Source organism: Phymastichus coffea, unplaced genomic scaffold, assembly GCF_024137745.1.
Source record: "Phymastichus coffea isolate CEN01 unplaced genomic scaffold, Cenicafe_Pcof_1.1 PCOF00002, whole genome shotgun sequence".
Classification (NCBI taxonomy): Eukaryota; Metazoa; Arthropoda; class Insecta; order Hymenoptera; family Eulophidae; genus Phymastichus; species Phymastichus coffea.
Window position 1 is genome coordinate 5,440,579 of NW_026706813.1, and position 21,806 is coordinate 5,462,384.

General features: G+C 33.9%; 1 protein-coding gene across 1 annotated transcript in view; it reads right to left on the reverse strand.

The window, feature by feature from the left end:
• Positions 1 to 13,030: 13,030 nt before the first annotated feature.
• LOC131663142 (probable serine/threonine-protein kinase DDB_G0283337) overlaps positions 13,031 to 21,806 on the reverse strand; it is a 270,050-nt gene continuing 261,274 nt past the window's right edge. The window contains exon 4 of the mRNA XM_058933298.1: positions 13,031 to 14,836. Within this exon, the coding sequence (XP_058789281.1) occupies positions 14,660 to 14,836 (177 nt within the window). The 3' untranslated portion in view covers positions 13,031 to 14,659. The remainder of the gene's footprint in view (positions 14,837 to 21,806) is intronic.

Sequence of the window (21,806 nt, forward strand, 5' to 3'; positions counted from 1 at the left end):
TTAGCAGTTTGTTATAATTGGCATTAATATTTCTAATATTTAATCATATTACAGTTTCTTTTTCTTGTTCTAAATATTTATTTAAAGTGCATGTTTTATCAGCGATTGTTATATTATTAATATTTACATTAACACTTTCCATTTTTGTTCCTGTTAATTCGTGTATAATTTGATAGACTCTGCGATGATAAAAACGATAATGATGGACTACTTGTTAGTCTTAATTGTCGATCCGTTATCCATTGTAAGCCTGTTAATTTTTAATGACTGATAGTGCGCGCTGTTTTACCAAAGTAGCGCTGATAATTAGATTATACATATAGTCAGTCATTTCGATGAATTTTTTATTTGGTTTTTGAGTACTTCACACAATAAACTATCGTTTGCTGTGTGATTCACGTTATATTTCATATTGTATTTTTCATTATGGTATGAGCAATTTGGGTATTTAGTGGTATTACAATTACCTTTGTCAACTATACAATTGCCAGGGTCTTTGATGCACTTGGCTTCATTTTTGCATTTATTGCGACTGTAGCGAAATCTCGAGTACTTGTGGCACGGATACATGTTAAAGATGTCAAGCACTCTAGAGTTTTGGCATTCAATGAATATTCTATTTTTATTATTTTTAACATGTTTTGCAACGGTAGTCGACTCAATTAATTGATCCGTTCGCGATTCTGCTTCTCGCGCGTTAGTACGAACAATTAAGAGAGAGAGGGGGGGGGGCGCGCGAACATTTGAATAAACAGTACGCTTCAGCTGTTGACGCGAGTTTATCGCCGATATAGTTTTGCACCGTGTTTCGCCGTTATTAAAGATTTTCTGGGACAATTACGTGCGTGAGTGCAACGACGGTATTGCAGCAGCAAGTAGCAGCAGTGCAAAATCAGTATTGCAGCAGATTAAAGGCAAAGTGAGGCAGCACAGCTGATAAACAGGAGGGCAGCGGCAGTTGATATATTTCATCAACAATTACGGCTGATCACCGTAATTGCACCGCAGGGTAGGTGCACCTCCCGTCATTATTGCGTGACAAAATATAGTGCCGGTCAGCCACTTTTACCCCCCCACGGGCAAAATCAGTCTAACTTCAAAGTTTTATATCTCTGGTAGAAATTAACGTACAGATACGCGCGTGAGTGCGTTTGAAAGGTCTTTCGGAGAGCTTTCAAATGATATGACTCACGGTTACCATCGATTGTTTTTTTAAATTTTGCAACAATTATACAAAATTGAAAATTCTGAAATTTTTTTATTATTTTTGACAGTTAGCCAATTTTGGAAAAAAAATCGTACGAAAATTTGAAGTACACCATTTTTTAGCTATTACCAAGCCCTATCTGAATCACTCATCAAAAATTTATTTTCGTCAAATATGACGCGCGCACGGGCATTTTTTCCTGGAAGTGACAGTTTTTTTCAACATTTTTTATCTCCGTCAAATTGTAACAATCAAAAAAAATTTATAGGAGAAAAAATGTTTGTTTTTTCACGTAGAATACTGCAATAATTTTTTTTTCGGTTTTTCGAAAAATTTTTTTTTTCGGTTTTTTTCAATTTTTTTTTTCTCACAGTCGGTACGCTAAAAAGATGAGAAACCACAAAAAAAAATTTTTTTCCACCCATTCAATAATACTACATAACAAGTATCGTAAATTACATAAAAAAAAATCTTTTTTTTTTCGACCTTGAAAAATAATTTAAACCGAAAAAAAAAATTTTTCGAAAAACTGAAAAAAAAATTATTGCAGTATTCTTCGTGAAAAAACAAACATTTTTTCTCCTATAAATTTTTTTCGATTGTTACAATTTGACGGAGATAAAAAATGTTGAAAAAAACTGTCACTTCCAGGAAAAAATGCCCGTGCGCGCGTCATATTTGACGAAAATAAATTTTTGATGAGTGATTCAGATAGGGCTTTGTAATAGCTAAAAAATGGTGTACTTCAAATTTTCGTACGATTTTTTGTCCAAAATTGGCTAATTGTCAAAAATAATAAAAAAATTTCAGAATTTTCAATTTTGCATAATTGTTGCAAAATTTAAAAAAACAATCGATGGCAACCGTGAGTCATATCATTCGAAAGCTCTCCGAAAGACCTTTCAAACGCACCCACGCGCGTCTCTGTACATTAATTTCTACCAGAGATATAAAACTTTGAAGTTAGACTGATTTTGCCCGTGGGGGGGTAAAAGTGGCTGACCGGCACTGTACATTCGGTATTTTGTTAATCGTGATAGCGATTTTTTTTTGTATTCGCTCCGAGCGTTAGTTCGCGGTAAAATTCGAATCTTCTCTATCTCTCTCTCTCTCACCGAATAGTATTCATTGTAAAATCCTGTTCGCGAGCGTTAGTCTTTCGACCCAATAAAGACTGTAGTTATTTTTATTAATTAAAGTTAGTCAAATTTATTCGCCGATTACGTCATTTAATTTTCTCAATAGCTTAAGCGATTTGTAAATGACTTAGGTTTTAACCCGATTACATCTAGGGGATCAAGTGGATTAGGCGTAAAGTCGTCCACACCCATGGAGACTGTATACAGGAGGCGAGGCAGAGACGATTTATCTAGGCAACTTTCTCTTTTTCTCAGAGGGAATTAGCCGATATTAGCGCCGCGCTCGGTAGTTAGTGAACCACTAGAAGATTTACAATATAAGCGCAGCTTATCGACCATGGAGATGTATACAGTCTCCATGTTATCGACCATGGTACTGTAAGTGACGAAGATAACCCGCCCTTGCATATCTTTTTGTAAAAAGGAATCCATTAATTTTATAGAAAATTAATACTATTTTACGATGAAAAAGTCTTGTAATATATCGTTTTTGTTATTTTTTTGAAATGGTAGAATACGCTTTTCGATCACTCGATTTTAATAATTTTATAGTTTTTTTTATTTTTATAGTTCCTTATTAAACAATATAATGTCTAATAATAAATAACATTCGATATACTTAACTTTAATGATAGTTACGATGATTAATCTGGTCATTGTCAACTATCCATGAAATTTTTAACGTGTAAAATAATTATCTTTTTAATAGAAAAATATTGTTACGAAAGCCATAATTCAATTGTATAAAAAGCATAGATTTTTAACATAAAAATTTACAATAATTATAATTATTTTTCAATTTATTAGTAATTGTCACCTGTTTTCAATTTAGTAAAAACTAAATGTTGGCAATTACTTTGATTTTGAATGACAAAAAAAATGAATCAATTATCTTCTTTAGATTAGGATACGGGACATTTGGACAACGAGTGCGAAAATTGTAATCTCCATTTGGAGTCGTTCTCCAGTGTTGCTGCACGCCATCAACTTACAAATGCTAGAGAGAGTTTTGGTGGCTTAATTAAGTCTAGCGACAATGTTTTTGAATTAATTAAGATGGTTGAAAATTGTGTAACCTTTATAATTGAGTGTAATAATGGCACGACTAGAGATAGTATGCAGTTCATTGTTCAAAAAATAATAAAAATGAACTTTTTAGCGTTTGTTGGTTGTACAGATCATGTAATAAAATTAACATACAAATTCATAATTTACTATTTAGAAAGACGAATGAAAATGGCGTGCGAGCGACACAATATTGTCCATGATGCAAAAAAATTAAAATCTAAAGAACTACGCAAATAGTCAAAATATTAATTTCAGTTTTTATATTCATTATTTAATTGTTTATATTAAATATATGCGGGAACATCATCATCAATCAAACCCCACACATAATACCTCATCTAAACGTAGAATTTCTCGTTATTTCCAAATCCGGAATCAAAAATAGGGGTTCCTATGCAAAAAATCACTGTGACCTTCAAATGACCTTGAAAATCATTCTAAGTGTGTGTGCGTGTGTGTAACAATCTCACTTAAACAAACTTCTAAAACTTTTTCGAAAAATTTAGTTATTATATATATATATATTTTTTTTTTCAAGATAGGAAATTCAACGTTATTCACTCAACTTTGAAAATGTACATTTAAGAACAAAATAGCAAGACTTTTTTATCGTAAAACAGTATTTATTTTCTATAAAATTAATTTATCCCTTTTTATAAAAAAAGATATTCGTGTGCGGGTTATCTTCGTCACCTACAGTACCATGGTCGATAACATGGAAACTGTATACGTCTCCATGGTCGATATGCTGCGCTCATATTGTAAGTCTTCTAGTAGTTCACTAACTACCGCACGCAGCGCTAAAATCGGCTAATTACTTTGGGACTGTGACTTGGGTTTGCCGAACGCTTTAACACGGGCGGTATAGGCCTGCCTTGCCTCCTGTATACAGTCTCCATGCCCACACCTAAGATTCATCGAGTGTCACAAGGCACGTGACTTAAGGTGAGTTCAACTCCGTTCGATAGAAGACAATTAAGCGAAATTATTTGACGTAAAGGCGAATACACGTACAATCATACGTGTTTAGCGGAGCGGCTGTTAGCTCTGCACCGTAGGAGTTTGTTCTTAAATAAATTTCTCATTTTTTTAGATAACCTTCCCCGTTGCAGTTTATATAAATTAGATGTTACTTCAATGAATACACTACTTGTCTTTAGTCTATCACTTGAAAAGACATGTGAGACTTTACATTTATCATCATCAAAGTTGCTAAAATTTCTTTGATTAATGTCTGTTTCGATATATGTTTCATTTCCGTAACCGTAACTATTGGTTTTCTAATTTGTTCTTTTTCAATTTAAATATTATTTGATAGTTTTTTAGATAGTGTTTTTTAATTGTATTTACGTTGTCTTAATTCATGGAATTTATTATAATTGTATCCTTATTGTTATCTTTATGTAAGTTTTTAGTTTGCAGAGTCTTATCCTTGATCATTTAATGGGCTAGAATGTTTTAACAAATAGTATTGTCGTTAATATTTGTTTTTTTAAATATTAATCTTGGTATTCTTTTTGTAATAGGCTTGGACATTATGGTAACTTTAGCATATAAATTTTGGAATGGTGTTGTAATTTAATTTTGTTTTTCTTTCAACAATATTCATTTAACAATTGGTTTTTTTCTTTTGTTTCATTATATATTTTTTTTTCAATTATAAAAGCTTACAGTTCTTCGAAATTTTCTTATTGTCATTTCCATAATTTGCATTTTCATAATTCCATTATAATTCACAAATATATTAAAAAATGTGTACGCGTTTGAAAAGTAATATAATTTGAAACGTTACAGTGTTGATGTTTATATTTAGTAATGTTATACGGTAGTTCGCTGTTAGATACATGTTTTCTTGTTTTATTATCAGCATCTGTGATATTTTGAACCATGTCGATATTTTTATTGCTATCATTTATTATATTGGGAGTTTCTCCTCTAGTTTAAAGGAGATGACAAAAGTATTCCTTAATCTGAACCTTTGCGTTTGCCGTGAAAAAGTTAGATTAAGTAATAAAAAGACAGTAATTTACGTTTAAACAAAGATTAGTATTTTATTTTTAACTGTTATAGACGAGGGTGGTCCGATAAGTACTTAGCCTCACCGCCCGATGGCGCTACTCTCGCAAAAGAAATATTCTATCACGTAGTACAACCTTCTCAATGGTTACTGTCAAGATTTCAGCCGGATCGAAGTTGTAGTTTATTTTTGAGAGCGTGTGAAAGTAAGTGTATCCCTTGATTTTTGAAAAATGGAAAAAGAGCAGTATCGGTTGGTGATTCGATTCTTGTTTTTGGAAGGGAAATCGCGCAGCGAAATCAAAAAGCGCTTGGATGCTGTGTACGGTGACTCTTCTCCTTTGATGGCGATGGTCAAAAATTAGTTTAACGAGTTTCAACGTGGTCGCACGTCGATTTTTGAAGCGAGCCACGACCAGGTGCTCCGAAAACGGCTACCACGGAGGATAACGTGATAAAAATTCACGATCTCGAATTGACAGATCGACGATTGAAGGTGCGCGAGATAGCTAAGATCGTAAGCATCTCAAAAGACCGCGTGGGTCATGTCCTGCATGAAATTTTGGGCATGAGAAAGCTGTCGGCGCGATGGGTGCCGCGTTTGCTCACTCTGGACAACAAGCGCAACCGTGAGACAACTTCACAGCAATGTCTGACGCTGTTTAAGCGCAATCTGAAGGAGTTTCTGCGTCGTTTCGTGATAGTCGACGAAACATGGATCCACTGGTATACACCAGAGACCAAGGAACAGTCGAAACAGTGGACTCTACCCGGCGAAAGTGTTCCGAAGAAGGCGAAGACTGCCCCATCGGTCGGAAAGGTGATGGGACAGTCTTCGCCTCGGCCGGAAAGGCTGACACCAGCATCAGCTTCATCAAGCTGCCGGCTTTCCACTGTCAAGAACGCCGAAGATACCCGAGCAAGATCGACAATTCTGAAACCAACCTTAACGTATACTTTAACAACTGAACATCGAGACAGGGGAGGCCAGTGATGATAGTACAGTTACCCAAGGGAGCTATACGTCGGACCATGGATCACGTCATAAGTGTTTTTCTTTTCTTCCCTTTCCAAGAAAGAGGGATATGTAACATATACACTTTCTATGTTACTAAGTCGTCGCTAGGCGGCGCAAGCATCACTCAGCAGGAATAGACGGTCATTATTCATATACACAACCGAAGAACAATCCGGAACAACTTTGTCTTACCGTAACCTCCCATGAAAGGGAAACCGGATCGGCCAAGCGAAGTGATACGGCGATTCGCCCAACCACTTTTTTGACAAGACTGTGTGGAGTTTTATCGACAGTCTCCCCTCTTGGGTGCGACAAATACGCATTCACTGGTCGTCTCGCTTCCACTTTAGACTCTCGAGTCATTGTATTAGTTCCTCCCTCACTCGAAGGGTAGGAAGTTCACATCGACCAGTAAGTGTGATTCCTTACCGATGGTCGGCAGTTGATATTGACCATCGGTCTTGCCGTACACTTGTAAATAGGCACGTGCGAACTAATACGTTCCTATTTGTGACAGACGTGTTCTTATTTTATGTTACAGAGATAAACGAGAGACCTCTACCGATGATCGGCATGATTGATTTGTATTTTTGATTCAATAAAATATTCACTCCTAACTTCATTACCATTAAAACACTTTGTCTTTATTTTCCAATAAACCTGAATCATCCTACGGGAAGATTATTGCCAGTCCAAGTGGTCCACGGCTGTGGAGATTGCTTCGTGCGTGGAGAAACGCTGCATTAATGCATGCCTGCCTCCAACGTTACAAGCTATTTCCAAATATTTTAGTAAAACATAAATTTTACAAATGAAATGAGAAAAAATCCTGTTCTAGAGACTTCCCAAAAACTTTGCAGAAATATTGCAGCGTATTTCATATAAATGTTTTGATAATGTTAATGAAAGCAGGAAAAAGTGATGGTAAAATGATGATAGTAAAATCTTTCTATCGGTAACCCGATCCTTCTCTCATGGCGTCCAGAGAGTGACGACCGGGCCGAGAAGTTTCCTGGCGTTTTCGACGTCTGAAGTCAAGCTTTCGACGGACGCACTCTGGATTGATCGAATCACCACTCTCTTTCTCTCTATGAAGTTATACCAAGAAGCGGCTTCTTCGATGAGAATAAAGCACGGCCACAAAACGTAGGAAAGTCAGTGTAGGCTTGCTCTCCTACTAGCGTAACTATTCCTCATAGTCGTATGTCATTCTCTTCCTACCACTGCGCGCACATATGCTTCTCCTAAGTGTACTTCTGAATTTTTTAGATCATTTCTCTATATCATTCTTTCTGTCAATTTTTAGAGATAGATTGCTTATGCTCGTTATTTTCCGTGGCAGTCACTTCTCGATACACAAGTACCTTAATGAATATGCGTTCGTTAAAACCCCGTCCTAATCTGAGAAAAAGTTCTACGCCAATACCAAGGCCTATTCCTGTAGATAGTACAGAAATGGATATCTTCCAGAAAACAAACGGCGTAGATAGTAGTAGTGGAGATTCCGCGCTCCCAGAAGACGCCATGATGACCTTGGCGTTTTCTCGGCGAGCCTAAACGTGCTCACTTGAGGAGAAAATCAGTAAATCTGTTCCTTGATAAAGGAGAAACTCGCTGAGCCTCCAGAAGGTGAAGGGCTGTAGGTGTCGGACAAAGGTCCACGCATTTTATGAAGAATTCATTTCGTTTATGGTCAATTATAGATCTGAATGCTTTGGCGAAGTTCACCTATACATAGCATTCATCTGCGAGCTTCGAGATTATAGTTACACTGATAGTTCGGGTGACGCCGCCAAATATTAAAAGCAAGATGTATCGGCCCGCATTGTGATAATTGAGCCATTGTGTAGACGTCAGGATTCCGTTTTAGCTACCTGCATTGAGCAACTGAGCTCGAACGCGATTAACACACCTATAAACCCATCGTAGTACTGGAAGCGTACATATCGTAAAGTGTACGTTTTTAGATATGTCTCATTTGGATGGGTAACCGCAACTTCGTTTTATCTTCGGAATCGTATCTATCATTTCCTCTTTCTTATCAGCTAGGTTCTATAATAGCTCTAATCTTGGAGGATCCACAGCCTTTTATTTCCGACACGTTCTGTTTCAATAACCTCTCGTCATTAAACATGCCAGTAGCGTTAGAAGATTATTGGCTGGATTTTGAAACTCTAGAGATTTCATGGCTTTCGTCAATTTTGTTTTGGAAAACAGATTCCGAAGTCACCGCCTCCATAGGCCTTTCGATACGTTCATTGATAATCATGCTAGTATTTGCCTCATACCCTACTGGCACTTCCTTTGGACCTATATTACGGCTTGGGCCCTCTTTCTAAGCTGTACTGTGGTCTCGAGCGCAATCCACTTTGGGCAAGTTTCTAGCTAGCGATATCCGGGAAGAGGGCAGTTTCTGCATGAAATGCACGAATTAATTATAGGTGGTAAAGCTTTCAAAAGGAATTAACAGTTAAATTTTACCACAAAACTTTCTGTATTATTAAATGTGATGTATCAATTATGTTTATTGGATTATGGTTTTCACTTCTATTCAGCTTAACAACATTAAAATCGTGCTATCAAATGTATTGAGATATGAATAAGTCTTGTGTTTATTCAAAAATTTGAAACAAGTAAGTTATTTTTTTTCAAATAATTAAAAAAAATTTATTATAGCTTTAAAGACTAACTTTTTTTAAATGTCCTAAAAAATTCTTAAATTACCTTTAAGTTTGTTACCTTTTTCAATTATACTATTGAAGTGATTGGAGAGTTGATGAGCGAAGCGAGTAGGAAATGTAATCCTCCTATTATATATGTAAATCCTAAACAAAAGTATACTTTTTAAGGACCTAGAATCATGAAGTTTTTTTCTCAAGCTTCGATTTTTGAACAACTTTTTTCTTATTGTTCAAATTATAAATAAATTAATGCCTGTGAAGAATACAAAATTTTAGTGCGACGATATTATTTTGACACTATAAAGAAAAACCTGTATACTCAGAAATTGACGCAAAAAGCCAGAACTTTGAATTATTAATTAATCAGCTAAGATATCTCAAAAAATCAATATTAAGTAAAATGATAGTAAAAATAAAAATCATTCAGCAGAAGAAAGTTTCCCTAAAAAAAATATTCGGTGAAGAGTTATCAACAAATTATTAATTACTGAAATTGTCAAGTTTATTTAATTCTTCAAACTCATTTTTCACATTAACATTTTTGAAATTCGGACTGGTATTTCCGAGTCAAATTCCTCTTAATTTTGTGGTTATATAGGGACGAAAAATGCTCATAAATATTAGTGAAACTATCAGAAACTATTTTTTTCGGCATTTTTATATTAAAACTAAAAATTTTCAGTATGTTTAGAGTACTTTTTCAATTCTATAGCTCCTAAGATAGGTTCTATTATATAGCTAATGATTCTAACGTATTCTAGGGAAAAAATATATTTATTATCATTTTTCTTATCTATTAATTTTTTCAGACTTCCTAGTAGCTGATTTATCAAAACAAATTGTGATTAATTTTTTTATTGTATTCTATTTTCAAAGTAAATATTTGATTCAACTATGCATTGAAGAGTTAAATAAAATACTAATATATTTATTTTCATTTTGAGAATAATAAAAAATATTTTTCAGAAAATTAATAACAGTGAATCATGAAAATCGACAGAATTGGAGATGGAATTAATTAATTTAATAATAGTTAAGGGATCATTCTGGTTCATGCGCTGAAAAAAAATGCTATTTTTGTGAACTTTTTTTAAGTTTTTTTTTAAGTTTTAACATAAAAGTTATTGGGCTCTACAAATACAGTATTCAAGTACAAACAAAATTTTTTTTCAATTATTTTTAACACTTGTTTTTATGAAACTAGCTGGAAAACGTAACTCTTTAAAAAGTAGGTATGCTATTGGTGGATTTGATATCTTGACAATGGTTGATCTGAAACAAAAAACTAAAATGGTTTTAGATTTTGTATTACAGTGGCTATTGGGTTGACTATAGAAATTAATTTTTTTCAAAAAATTACAAAATGGCGTCAAAATTTTGAATAAAAAACGTTTTTTTTCACCGATTTTTTATGAAAAAAAAAGTAGAAAAAATTAATATTTTAAAACGATTATAGTCAGTCCGAGAACTATTCATATGTAGAATATGTGGTCCAAATTTGAGAAGGATTGGTTCAGTGGTTTCGGAGAAATCACACTCACCGATCGAAAAAACGTTGTTTTGAGAAAAACGCGTTTAAACTTTTTTTTAATGAAAAATCATGAAAAAGCCTTACTTTATTGTAGTCAGCGATGCCTGCACTTTACAGTTTGCCTTCTGCCTCTTCATAATGTTCGTTTTTTTCCATTCTATCCAATCAGCGACCGGACACCGAGGCATCTTCTTTTAATTAGGGCTACGCTTTCCGATATGTCGGGCCCTTGAATTTTATGATTGATTTCGATAGCAAAAATCCTCAGGAATACGTAGGAGCAAGAATTTTTCAAAAAAAAAATACTTTTCGAGATATTAGCAATTGTTTAAACAAAAAGTTAATAACTTTCGAAAAAAAATTTTTATTGTTTATTGTTGTAATTATTTCGAAAGTTCAAGGTATTATAAGTAATTTGGGAAAACTCCGATTCGGTATCTTTATTAGTTTTTTAGATTAAAGCTAAAGTACCTTTCGACCGTGAGTCCGCTGGAGCGCTACCGCAGCCTTACGCCGAGGCGTCTTCTTTTGATTAGGGCTACGCTTTCCGATATGTCGGGCCCTTGAATTTTATGATTGATTTCGATAGCAAAAATCCTCAGGAATACGTAGGAGCAAGAATTTTTCAAAAAAAAATATACTTTTTGAGATATTAGCAATTGTTTAAACAAAAAGTTAATATCTTTCGAAAAAAAATTTTTATTGTTTATTGTTGTAATTATTTCGAAAGTTCAAGGTATTATAAGTAATTTGGGAAAACTCCGATTCGGTATCTTTATTAGTTTTTTAGATTAAAGCTAAAGTACCTTTCGACCGTGAGTCCGCTGGAGCGCTACCGCAGCCTTACGCCGAGGCATCTTCTTTTGATTAGGGCTACGCTTTCCGATATGTCGGGCCCTTGAATTTTATGATTGATTTCGATAGCAAAAATCCTCAGGAATACGTAGGAGCAAGAATTTTTCAAAAAAAAAAATATACTTTTTGAGATATTAGCAATTGTTTAAACAAAAAGTTAATAACTTTCGAAAAAAAATTTTTATTGTTTATTGTTGTAATTATTTCGAAATTTTAAGGCATTATAAGTATTTTGAAAAAAATCCGACTTCGATATCTTTATTAGTTTTTAAAATATAGCTGTTTGAAAATTTTTTATCATTTTTCTTTAATTGTTAATAACTTTTGATATAATTAATGTATCGTCTCCAAAATTTGGGAAAAATCTCAGTTTTATGTGTACAACAATTGTGCCAAATTAAAAAAAAATCCGTAACCTAAGGGTTACAAGTCAATCGAAATAGCCTAGAATTACTCATATATATACTTTCGAAAAGTGACAAAAAATCAATTTTTCAAAAGTATTGAACCAGAATGATCCCTTAACTCATTAAACAAGCCGAGTAAGACAATACTAAAAATACAAATGAAGTTGTTCAATAATGATTGAGAAACCTGATTAGTTACACAATATTATATGTGATTTAAGTAATGTTTACAATTATAATTTACTTTTCAACAAATTTTACTTTATTTTATAAATTTAATTGAAAAAGATGTGTCTATATATGTAATCAATGGTATTGTTGAATCAAATGTTCTTCAAGAGAGTAGACTCTTTGATGTTTGCAGCAGAATGAGAACAACACCACTCATAACAGCCAAAAATGGCTGACATTTGCTGCGACCACCGCGTTTCGACAGTACGCACTGATCATTTTAGCGGGTAAAGTCGGCCCCATGTCGGGCATAGTTCTCTGGCCGGTGTAACGGTGAATCTCACTGGTTGCTCCTCAAGTCCGGCTGACCTAATTGCAGTTGTGGCTGCTACACGCTGGCTGCTTGCTGGTGGTTTTGCGTCATACCGCCTTCTGAAAGATCAATTAGTGAGAGACGGAATGCTCTCGTAAAAAGCCAATCTTCTAGTACCGATTGTTTAGAATACCGTCTGATTCTTGAACTTCATGGCGCGCCCTTTGGTCAAGCATCCCTTAATTCTCTCTGCCTCTGTCTTTCTGTCTCTCTCTGTCTCCTTCCTTCTCACATGCCTTGGAATGAGCCAAGTTAATGCGCGCTCACACGAAATCGTTGTTCATTCTCTTCTTCTCTTCTCTCCTCTCCACCAGCTCATCAAGGAGAGTCAAGATGGTAATCGGTACTTCAATAATAAGAAAACCGTATGACTGTGTGGAAAACAAACATACTCTCACGACTCGGTGACGATACGTGGATGAGAAAGACGAGCGCAAATGCTGGATCCGACGATCTCTATTACGATTTGTTTTTATTTTGTGAATGGGTTGGCAATAATAAACCTTATTCTCGAAACGCCGGCATGATTTCTTGTATATGCATGTTTATTCTCATTCCTAAAAGTTTATTGATTTCATTAAAGACATCAGTTGTACGAAGGTCGTTTGAAAAGTCTGTGCAAAGTCAGAGAGATGGTGATACTGGTGCTTATCAATGTTATTTTCAGTTAGTAGCACATCTTGGAAGAGCACACACCAAATTTCAGCCAAATCGTTCTATTACTTTTTGTTTCACACTCGTTTGAATCAAAGCAATCGAATGATTTTAAAAATATAAACGAAAAAGAATTTCGTGTTTTGATTAAACATAACTTTATTAAAAGTAAAACGTCTCAGGAAACTGAACAGAAGCTTGATAAACACTATGGTAATTGTGAACCTACGACAAAAATGGTATATAAGTGGTTTTTAAATTCTCAGAGTGGCCATATGAGCTCAAAAGACGCTGAACGTTCTGAATGCCCTGTCGAGGTCACCATTCCAGAACTCATTGATAAAATCCATGATATGGTGATGACTGGCAGAAGAGTGAAGGTGTATAAAATTGCTTGTGTTGTAAATGTTATCTCGAGCAAACGAGCACATAATATTTTGCACCAACATTTGGACATGAAAAAGCTATACGCTAGGTGGGTATCAGGATTGCTTACGATTGACCAAAAACGAGATTGTGTGAAGTCTTGCAAGTACGGTTTGCAGCTGTTCTAGTGAAATCCACGGTACTTTAAACATCGCTTTGTAATTGTAAATGAAATATCACTCCACTCCTGAGACCAAAGAACAGTCTAAACAATATGTTACCAAGGGTGAATCTGCACCAAAAAGGCAAAAACCATTCCTTCGACCGGGAAGGTTATGGCGACTGTCTTTTAGAATTCATAAAGAATAATCTTCATCGACTATCTAAAAAAGGGTAAAACCATGACAGGTGAATATTATTCATCGTTATTAGATCGTTTGAAAACCGAATTACAAGAAAAACGTCCACGATTGTCCCACAAAAAAAGTCCTTTTCCATCACGACAACGCACTAGCTTACATTTCAACAGTTGTGACCGCAAAACTGATGGAAATAAAGTTTCGATCTGTTTTACATCACCCTTATTCTCCAGATTTGGCTCCGTCGGACACTTGTTCCTTAATATAAAAAAATGGCTAGCGGAGAAAAGATTTTATTCTAATGAGATGATTGCAGGAACGAATGCCTATTTTACAGACATGGACAACTCCTATTATTTGGAAGAGATGAACAAACTAAAACAGCGTTGGATGAAGTATATAAACTTAAAAGGAGACTATGTTGAAAAATAAGAAATATTTATTTAAAAAATCAAGTTGTTTTCATTTTTGCACGGACTTTTCAAACGACTCTCGTATTGTAGCCACCGATTTACAATATAAATTGTGTCTCACTTTATCGGCTAGACTCGCCACTATTCGCATATAACATTCACATACATAGCATGAGCAAAAGTTAATAAGAATCGAGTTAATTTGACTATATTGAATATTTTCTAGTACAAATAAATGAAAAATATCATTAGTCGTTTCATTTTCTTTACAAAAAAGTATTATTTTTATACAACTTGCCAAAACATTTCATATTCACATGAATAATTGATGTATATATAAATGTATCTTTTTCAATTTTATCATTTTATTGAAAATTTAATTTACGGAGAAACTAGTAATTTCATTCATTTTCAGATTTTCTTCTTTTTTTGTTCTTGTGATTTTCTATTTCGTGAAGATTAAAATTTATATGAGTCCATTTTCGTTTAGAATTTATTTCATTTGTGTCATTACTAGAATTGGTTGCTGTTCTCGTTTCTCTTTTAAATGACGCTTCGCCAGCTGCATGCACCAAGATCTGTAATGAATATTTAGATCATTAAATCATAATAGTACAGATTTTGAAGGCGTTATTTTATTACTATAATTTCAGAGCTAATTTGAAATAATATTTTTCTAAACTACAGTATTAATATTATATCTTTGAGATTTCATTTTTTATTTATTAGTTATTTGTTAAAAAAATAGAATAATATAAGATGTTACAAAGAAAGACGATTTTCCAAATTACTAACGTAGCCTGTGACTTTCTGTTACTTATTCTTTAATATACGCGCGGAAGAGAGGCAAAAAAGACAGTAGGCGATATTGGTGTAAAGGATATGCGTGCAATAAATATATCCGGTGGGACAGATTGATGGTTGGTTTATTATTCTTACTTAGGTATACTTTTAGTAATAAATCGCATATCTCATTTATCATCTGCTAAACTTGACAGAAAACTTGAATAAAAATAGCCGCATGTACCAATGGTTGTTGGAAATAGAAGTAGGAAATGAGCAACGCCTGAGGAAGTGTTATATACCCTCAAGTATAGTCGTATGCAATTGATCAAGTACGTAACATGTAAGAGATCATTAGCACTATGGTATTGTCGTATGTGACGGATTATGGGAGATTCAGAAAAAAATTTAGACAAAAAAATTATCTTTTAACAGCGAAAACAAAGCAACATATATCCAATGGTATTTTATAGCTTATATAATGTATAATAGAGAACTACTATTCGAATCATATTATTTAACATGAGCTTTTGACTTTGGAAACTATAGTATGAAAAGTATAGTAAAAGACTCGAAAACAGGTATTATATTTCTGTTTCAAATTGGTATCCTTCTCTTAATTACTCTAATTTTCAATCTATTTTGACAATGCAGTCTACACAGACTAACTTACTTGAATTTATCCTCACTTTAATTAATGTCAGTGATATTGAGAAAGCTATTACTACGAACACATCAACTGACCGAGGTCCCGATGAAGTCTTGTCAAAAATGTGAAAGCTTCTCTCACATGAATTTACCCCTTATCCAACTGATCTCTTTAATACTTCGATTAGTTTAGATAATTTTTCTTCTTTCTGGAAACAAACGAAAATTCGTCCACTGGTGAAGGTTCGCTATTCCTCCTCACCAGCTCACATTCGCTCGATAGCTCATCTCTGCACTACTTCGAAAACTTTACAACGCTTGATGCATGCCCATCTTTACAACCTTTCTTGTGTTTCACAATATTTTGAATTCCCGTCAGACTAGTTTTCATTTTTGCTACAGTACTCAGATGCCTTTAGCAGCACTGATCGACGATATCAGATATACTATAGATAATAGAAAACTCACTTTCCATAATTCTTATTTTGTTTGATTTTTTTAACATATTTCATTCTATTCCGTATGAATATTAATATATAAACTTAGCTCCTTGAACTTTTCTGATATTACTTTACAATCGTTTTTCTCTGACTTAGCAGATAGGCTGCAGGCGGTTGTTGAGGATGGTGTTTCATGTTCGGAATGGCTCTATACATTCACTGGTGTTCCTTAAAGGCAATGTTCTTGAAGCATTGCTGTTTGCTATATATATAAATGATCTACCAAATATACTGCACAATATCCTCGCATTATCTTAAATGGAACTGGCATTCTCTATTCAACAACAGTTCTCAATTTCAGCATCACTATTTCAACTGCTTATGATTGGAAGATCCATATTCACGCGATAGTTAGGAATATTTATGTATCACTATATTCTTAAAATTTTATACAAAATCATTATACTTTACTTTGAGAAAACACTTTGTGGAAGCACTGGCTTTTCCATATTTTGAGTATTACCCCATAGTTTATCAAGACCTTGATAAAATGAGGGTCTCTAATTTGTAGATAGAACGGAATGCCTCGAATTCAAAATAGGTCACATCTCTGTTATTCCCTTTAAAAATAGTACTTCACATGTCAGGTATTATAAACTCTAGTTAAATTGGCTTGCTCTCTCCACTAAGTGTTTACACTCCATTGGGGTATTATGCTTCAAAGACCTAGCTACATTGATACATATTACCTAGCTACATTGATACAATTCTAATTACAAAATTTTAATTTTACTTTGTGATCATCATATTAACATTACCTAAATAACTCAATGAGATTATATATTTTGCCTCTTACTCCCTAATGTTATAATTCGTCCAGTAATATATGGTCAACTATGTTGAAAGCTTTTAAAAGATTGAGACAGATGATTGCTATTGAATCTCCAGTGTGTAGTTGTTTGTATATAGCGCTCGTACATAATAAAGCATCTTTGGTTATTTTATTTCTCCTGAATTTAAATTGTTAAATATTAGATTGCAGTCATCTTTAAAATTTAATAATCTTTTATATATAATTTTTTCAAACATTTTTTCAACGTTAAAAATTAGTGATATACGAGTAGGTCTTATAGTTAGTCGATGAATGTTTATCTTTGGGTTTATGTATAGGTATCATTTTGACTTTTTTAAATGCATTTAGCCATATCTCTTTTTCTATGTTTATATTAATTATATATACAAGTAGTAATGATACGTAGTTAGATAGTGATTTTATAATTTGAGGTTCTATTGATACTTTCACTTTTACTTTTCATTTTGTGAATAATTTCGTGTATTTTGTGAATATTAGTTAGGCATCATTGTGTCTTTATTCTGTGGAGGAATAATATTGTCAATTATATCCTTCCAAATATTGTAGAAAAATTCATTCTTATTTTTTTGTATTTTTTATTGTTTCAATAATTTTAGTATTATTAACAATTATGTATTCAGTGTTTTTACTTATTTTGGAAGTTTTGCCTTATTTATTGCTTATAATTAACCATAGCTTCTTTGGATTATATGATGAAGTTTTTATTAGTTTTCTGTAAAAGTTTTCTTCTACTGTATTAATATGTTTGTCCAGAGTTTTTAAATAAATAATATATTTTAATATTAATTAAATTTTTAATTTTTAATATCGTGTAACGGGGGAGGTTATTTGAAAAAAAGTGCCTTGTGACACTCGATGAATCTTAGGTGTGGGCGACTTTACGCCTAATCCACTTAATCCCCTAGATGTAATCGGGTTAAAACCTAAGTCTTTTACAAATCGCTTAAGCTACTGGGAAAATTAAATGACGTAATCGGCGAATAAATTTGACTAACTTTAATTAATAAAAATAACTACAGTCTTTATTGGGCCGAAAGACTAACGCTCGCGAACAGGATTTTGCAATGAATAGTATTCGGTGAGAGAGAGATAGAGAAGATTCGAATTTTACCGCGAACTAACGCTTGGAGCGAATACAAAAAAAAAATCGCTATCACGATTGACAAAATACCGAATGTATTTTGTCACGAAATAATGACGGGAGGTGCACCTACCCTGCGGTGCAATTACGGTGATCAACCGTAATTGTTGATGAAATATATCAACTGCCGCTGCCCTCCTATTTATCAGCTGCGCTGCCTCACTCTGCCTCTAATCTGCTGCAATACTGCTTTTGCACTGCTGCTACTTGCTGCTGGAATACCGTCGTTGCACTCACGCACGTAATTGTCCCAGAAAATCTTTAATAACGGCGAAACACGGTGCAAAACAATATCGGCGGTAAACTCGCGTGAACCGCTGAGGCGTAACTGTTTAATTTAAATGCTCGCGCGCCCCCTCCATCTCTTAATTGTTCGTACTAACGCGCGAGTTACCGAATCGCGAACGGATCGATTAATTGAATCGACTACCGTTGCAATTGATAGATATTAGAAATTAGAATCCTTTTTCGAAATATTATAAAGTTTTTCTTTAGTTTTACATGATATTCTTCATTGTTAATCTAAAGTATCTTGGCTTATATCAGAATTAAAGTCACCGATCATTATGCTATACTTATTTTTCCTTCTTAGTTTAAGGAAGGCCTTTATGTTCATTAAAAATTCCGTTTTGGGCATGTTATGCGATCAATAAATTGCTGACGTTCTTATAATTATTCCAGTTTCTTTGGTTTATATCTAACTCAATATCTTTTTCACTTATTGTAAATGCTTTATAAATATAGCACCCCTCAAGAACATTTGCCACACTGTCGTCTAAAAACCCAAAACTCAAAGTTTTATATCTCGATTTAGAGTAGTCGTACAAAATATGCAGATGTTTATTTTGTAGAGTTTTGCAGTATCTGTTAAGTGGTTTTAGCTATATATCTGATTTTTAATTTTATTTAAAGCTATGATGTCGTAACTAACAAGCAAAATTTCATATTTATTACTAAGTTTAGTGTGATTTATTTTAGAGGAAAGTGATAGTAGGTAAAATCTATCTTTACATTTGAATGCTTGACAAAACACCTATAAAATTTATGTCGGAGTAATTTTTTTTCGTATGATTTTTTATGAGTTATATCGTCATTTATTGAAAATATTTGTAACTGTTCAGGCCTCGCCCTGCATTTCATAGTTTTCCCCTCAACATCGGTTTTTTTGTATGGGTGGCTTCTTTCTTTGAAATTGATGAGCCCACGGTAAGCAGTTGTGACGTTATGGATTTGCAAACATTAAGAGTAAATGTTTGCCCTCGTCTCCTATCTCGCCCATGTACAACGGCAGATCGAGTCATGCTTCTTGTTAACTCACAACACGATTGTTCATGATGATCATTTTATATTTTAAATAACAAGTAGCAACTGGAATCTAATCGTCTCTGACGTCACAAATTCACTCAGAACTGATCTCAAAACTCACCAGAAGTCGACTTCTTATGGATCATCTTATTTATTCTTCTGAAATGTGATATAGTGGGAGAGAGAGCGCACTGAACACTTTAAGCAAAAGTATAAAGATCAGATAATTCAGGCTATTAATTCTAGCAGTTCAACCAACTTCAATTTTCAACCTTTCTGAAGCCTTCCAGCCTTCTATCAGGGATAGAGGTTCACCTTTAATTGTCAGTGCCTGCTGCCAAGCTAAGATAGTTTTCAGAGGTATTTTCAGTGGCCTTTCCAGAAGATTTTCCAGTGGCGTTTCCAGAGGCTTTTCCAGTGGCCTTTTCAGAGGCTTTTCCGGGAAGATCGCTTTTCAGAGGCTTTTCCAGTAGAATAACAAAATGATCAGTGGCAGTATTCTCAATCCTGTTTTAAGTCAACGTCTTCTTAACTCAACCATTCAAGATTTATTTTTCTTACTCAATCTGATAATAACAAAGTTATATCAGACAGTTTTTATAGTGAACAGTCACGAATCAAGTTGTTATAAAAAAAACTTTAAAGAAAAAAGCTTTTGTATTCTGGTCAAAATAACTATATATAAACTTATAAAACGGTATAAAGAAACGTTTTGTTTCATTTTTGTAGTTTAAAATTTTTTATACTTTTTGTCATCTGTTATTGGACTGAATACAAAATGTATTCCAATGATCCGAATGTTTTCTGTTTTTGCTGTGGAAAGTTCGTATAGAAAAAATATAGAAAAAAATTCACAGATCATTTTAGAAATATGTGTGTGTGTGTGGTGTGTGAGTGTGTGTGTGTGTGTGTTATCCAAACGCTATGATTATTTTCGATAAATATTGGATATTGAATACTTTGTGCACCTATTGTGCAATATTCCTTAGTCAGTGGTATCAAGGTAATGAAAGGAAGAAAGCATTCATGACTTCTATGATTTGGCAGGAACCTCGGAATTATGTAGATGACCATTATGTTTGTTTAACTTCTGTAGATCGATTCAATTCAAAGAATATAACTAGAATCGTATATCCATCAACTGTTTCCGTTACAAAGCCAATACGAGAAAGAAATCTCAAAGCCTCTAGTGAACTGAACAATCATTTTCTCGATGACAGTTTAGAGGGTAACGAAGACCTGGAAATCGAAGTTGAGGAGGTAGAAGTTGATGTCTTCGGATTTGAAGACAGTCAATTCATGAACTAAAAAACTCAGGGAGTCACAAGAACAGACTACTGGCGAAAGTCACACAGGTAATAACTTATTCGATCAGTCACAACTTAATGATCTTATAAGAGATTTGGGCCTCTAAGGGGTCCCATTTAAAAAGTAGGATTGACCTTAAAAGGACTTTAGGGTGGGGTGGGGGTCACATGGGCCCCACATATATTACATGATTTAAACGTAAAATTTCCCGCTGTATCTAAATCCGGAATAAAAAATAAGAGTTCCTATTTGAAAAAACAAAGATGACCTTGAAATGACCTTGAAAATCAAATTCTTGGTCAAGTTTGAGGTTATCATAAGTTGACCCCCTCCGAACCATACAATTTTCGTTTGTAACTTTTTTCGATTATCTTGCCAAGTTTTGAGATATCCTACTGGGTAAGTTAAAATGGGACAGCCTGTATATGATGGTCGAACAATAAGTCCGTGACTTTGAATAAACAAACAATATTTATTTAAATAATTCCAATTTATTTTCTAACATAGACTTCTTTTAAATCTATACATTTATTATAGCGGTGATCAAGATTTTCAAAATGCTCATTTGTCGCAGCAATTACCTCTTGGTTGGATGAAAATATTTCACTCGCAAACCCAATTTTCATGTCAAGAAATGGAGTCAAAAAATAATCGGAAGGGGACAAATCTGGAAAACAAGGTGGATGAAGAAATATTTCGAAGTGTAAATGAAATGATTTGGCCGTTGCAATGGAATTCGTATGAGCTAGTACATTGTAGTGGTGGAAAAAAATTTTTTTTCGCGAGATAGGGCCGCTTTTCCTTTAATATGGCATCAAATCAGTCTAATAATAAAGCATTATATTCTCCTGTAATAGATCTCCCACTCTGTAGATAACCGATTAATATTATACCATTTGAGTTCTAAAAAATTGAAGCCATGACTTTTCCGGCTTATCATACCGTCTTCGTTTTTTCCGGCCTAGATTAATCTGGCCCAGTCTCCATTGTTGATTGATTTTTCGTTTCTAACATAAAATCATGAATCCATATTTCATCAACAGTAATGT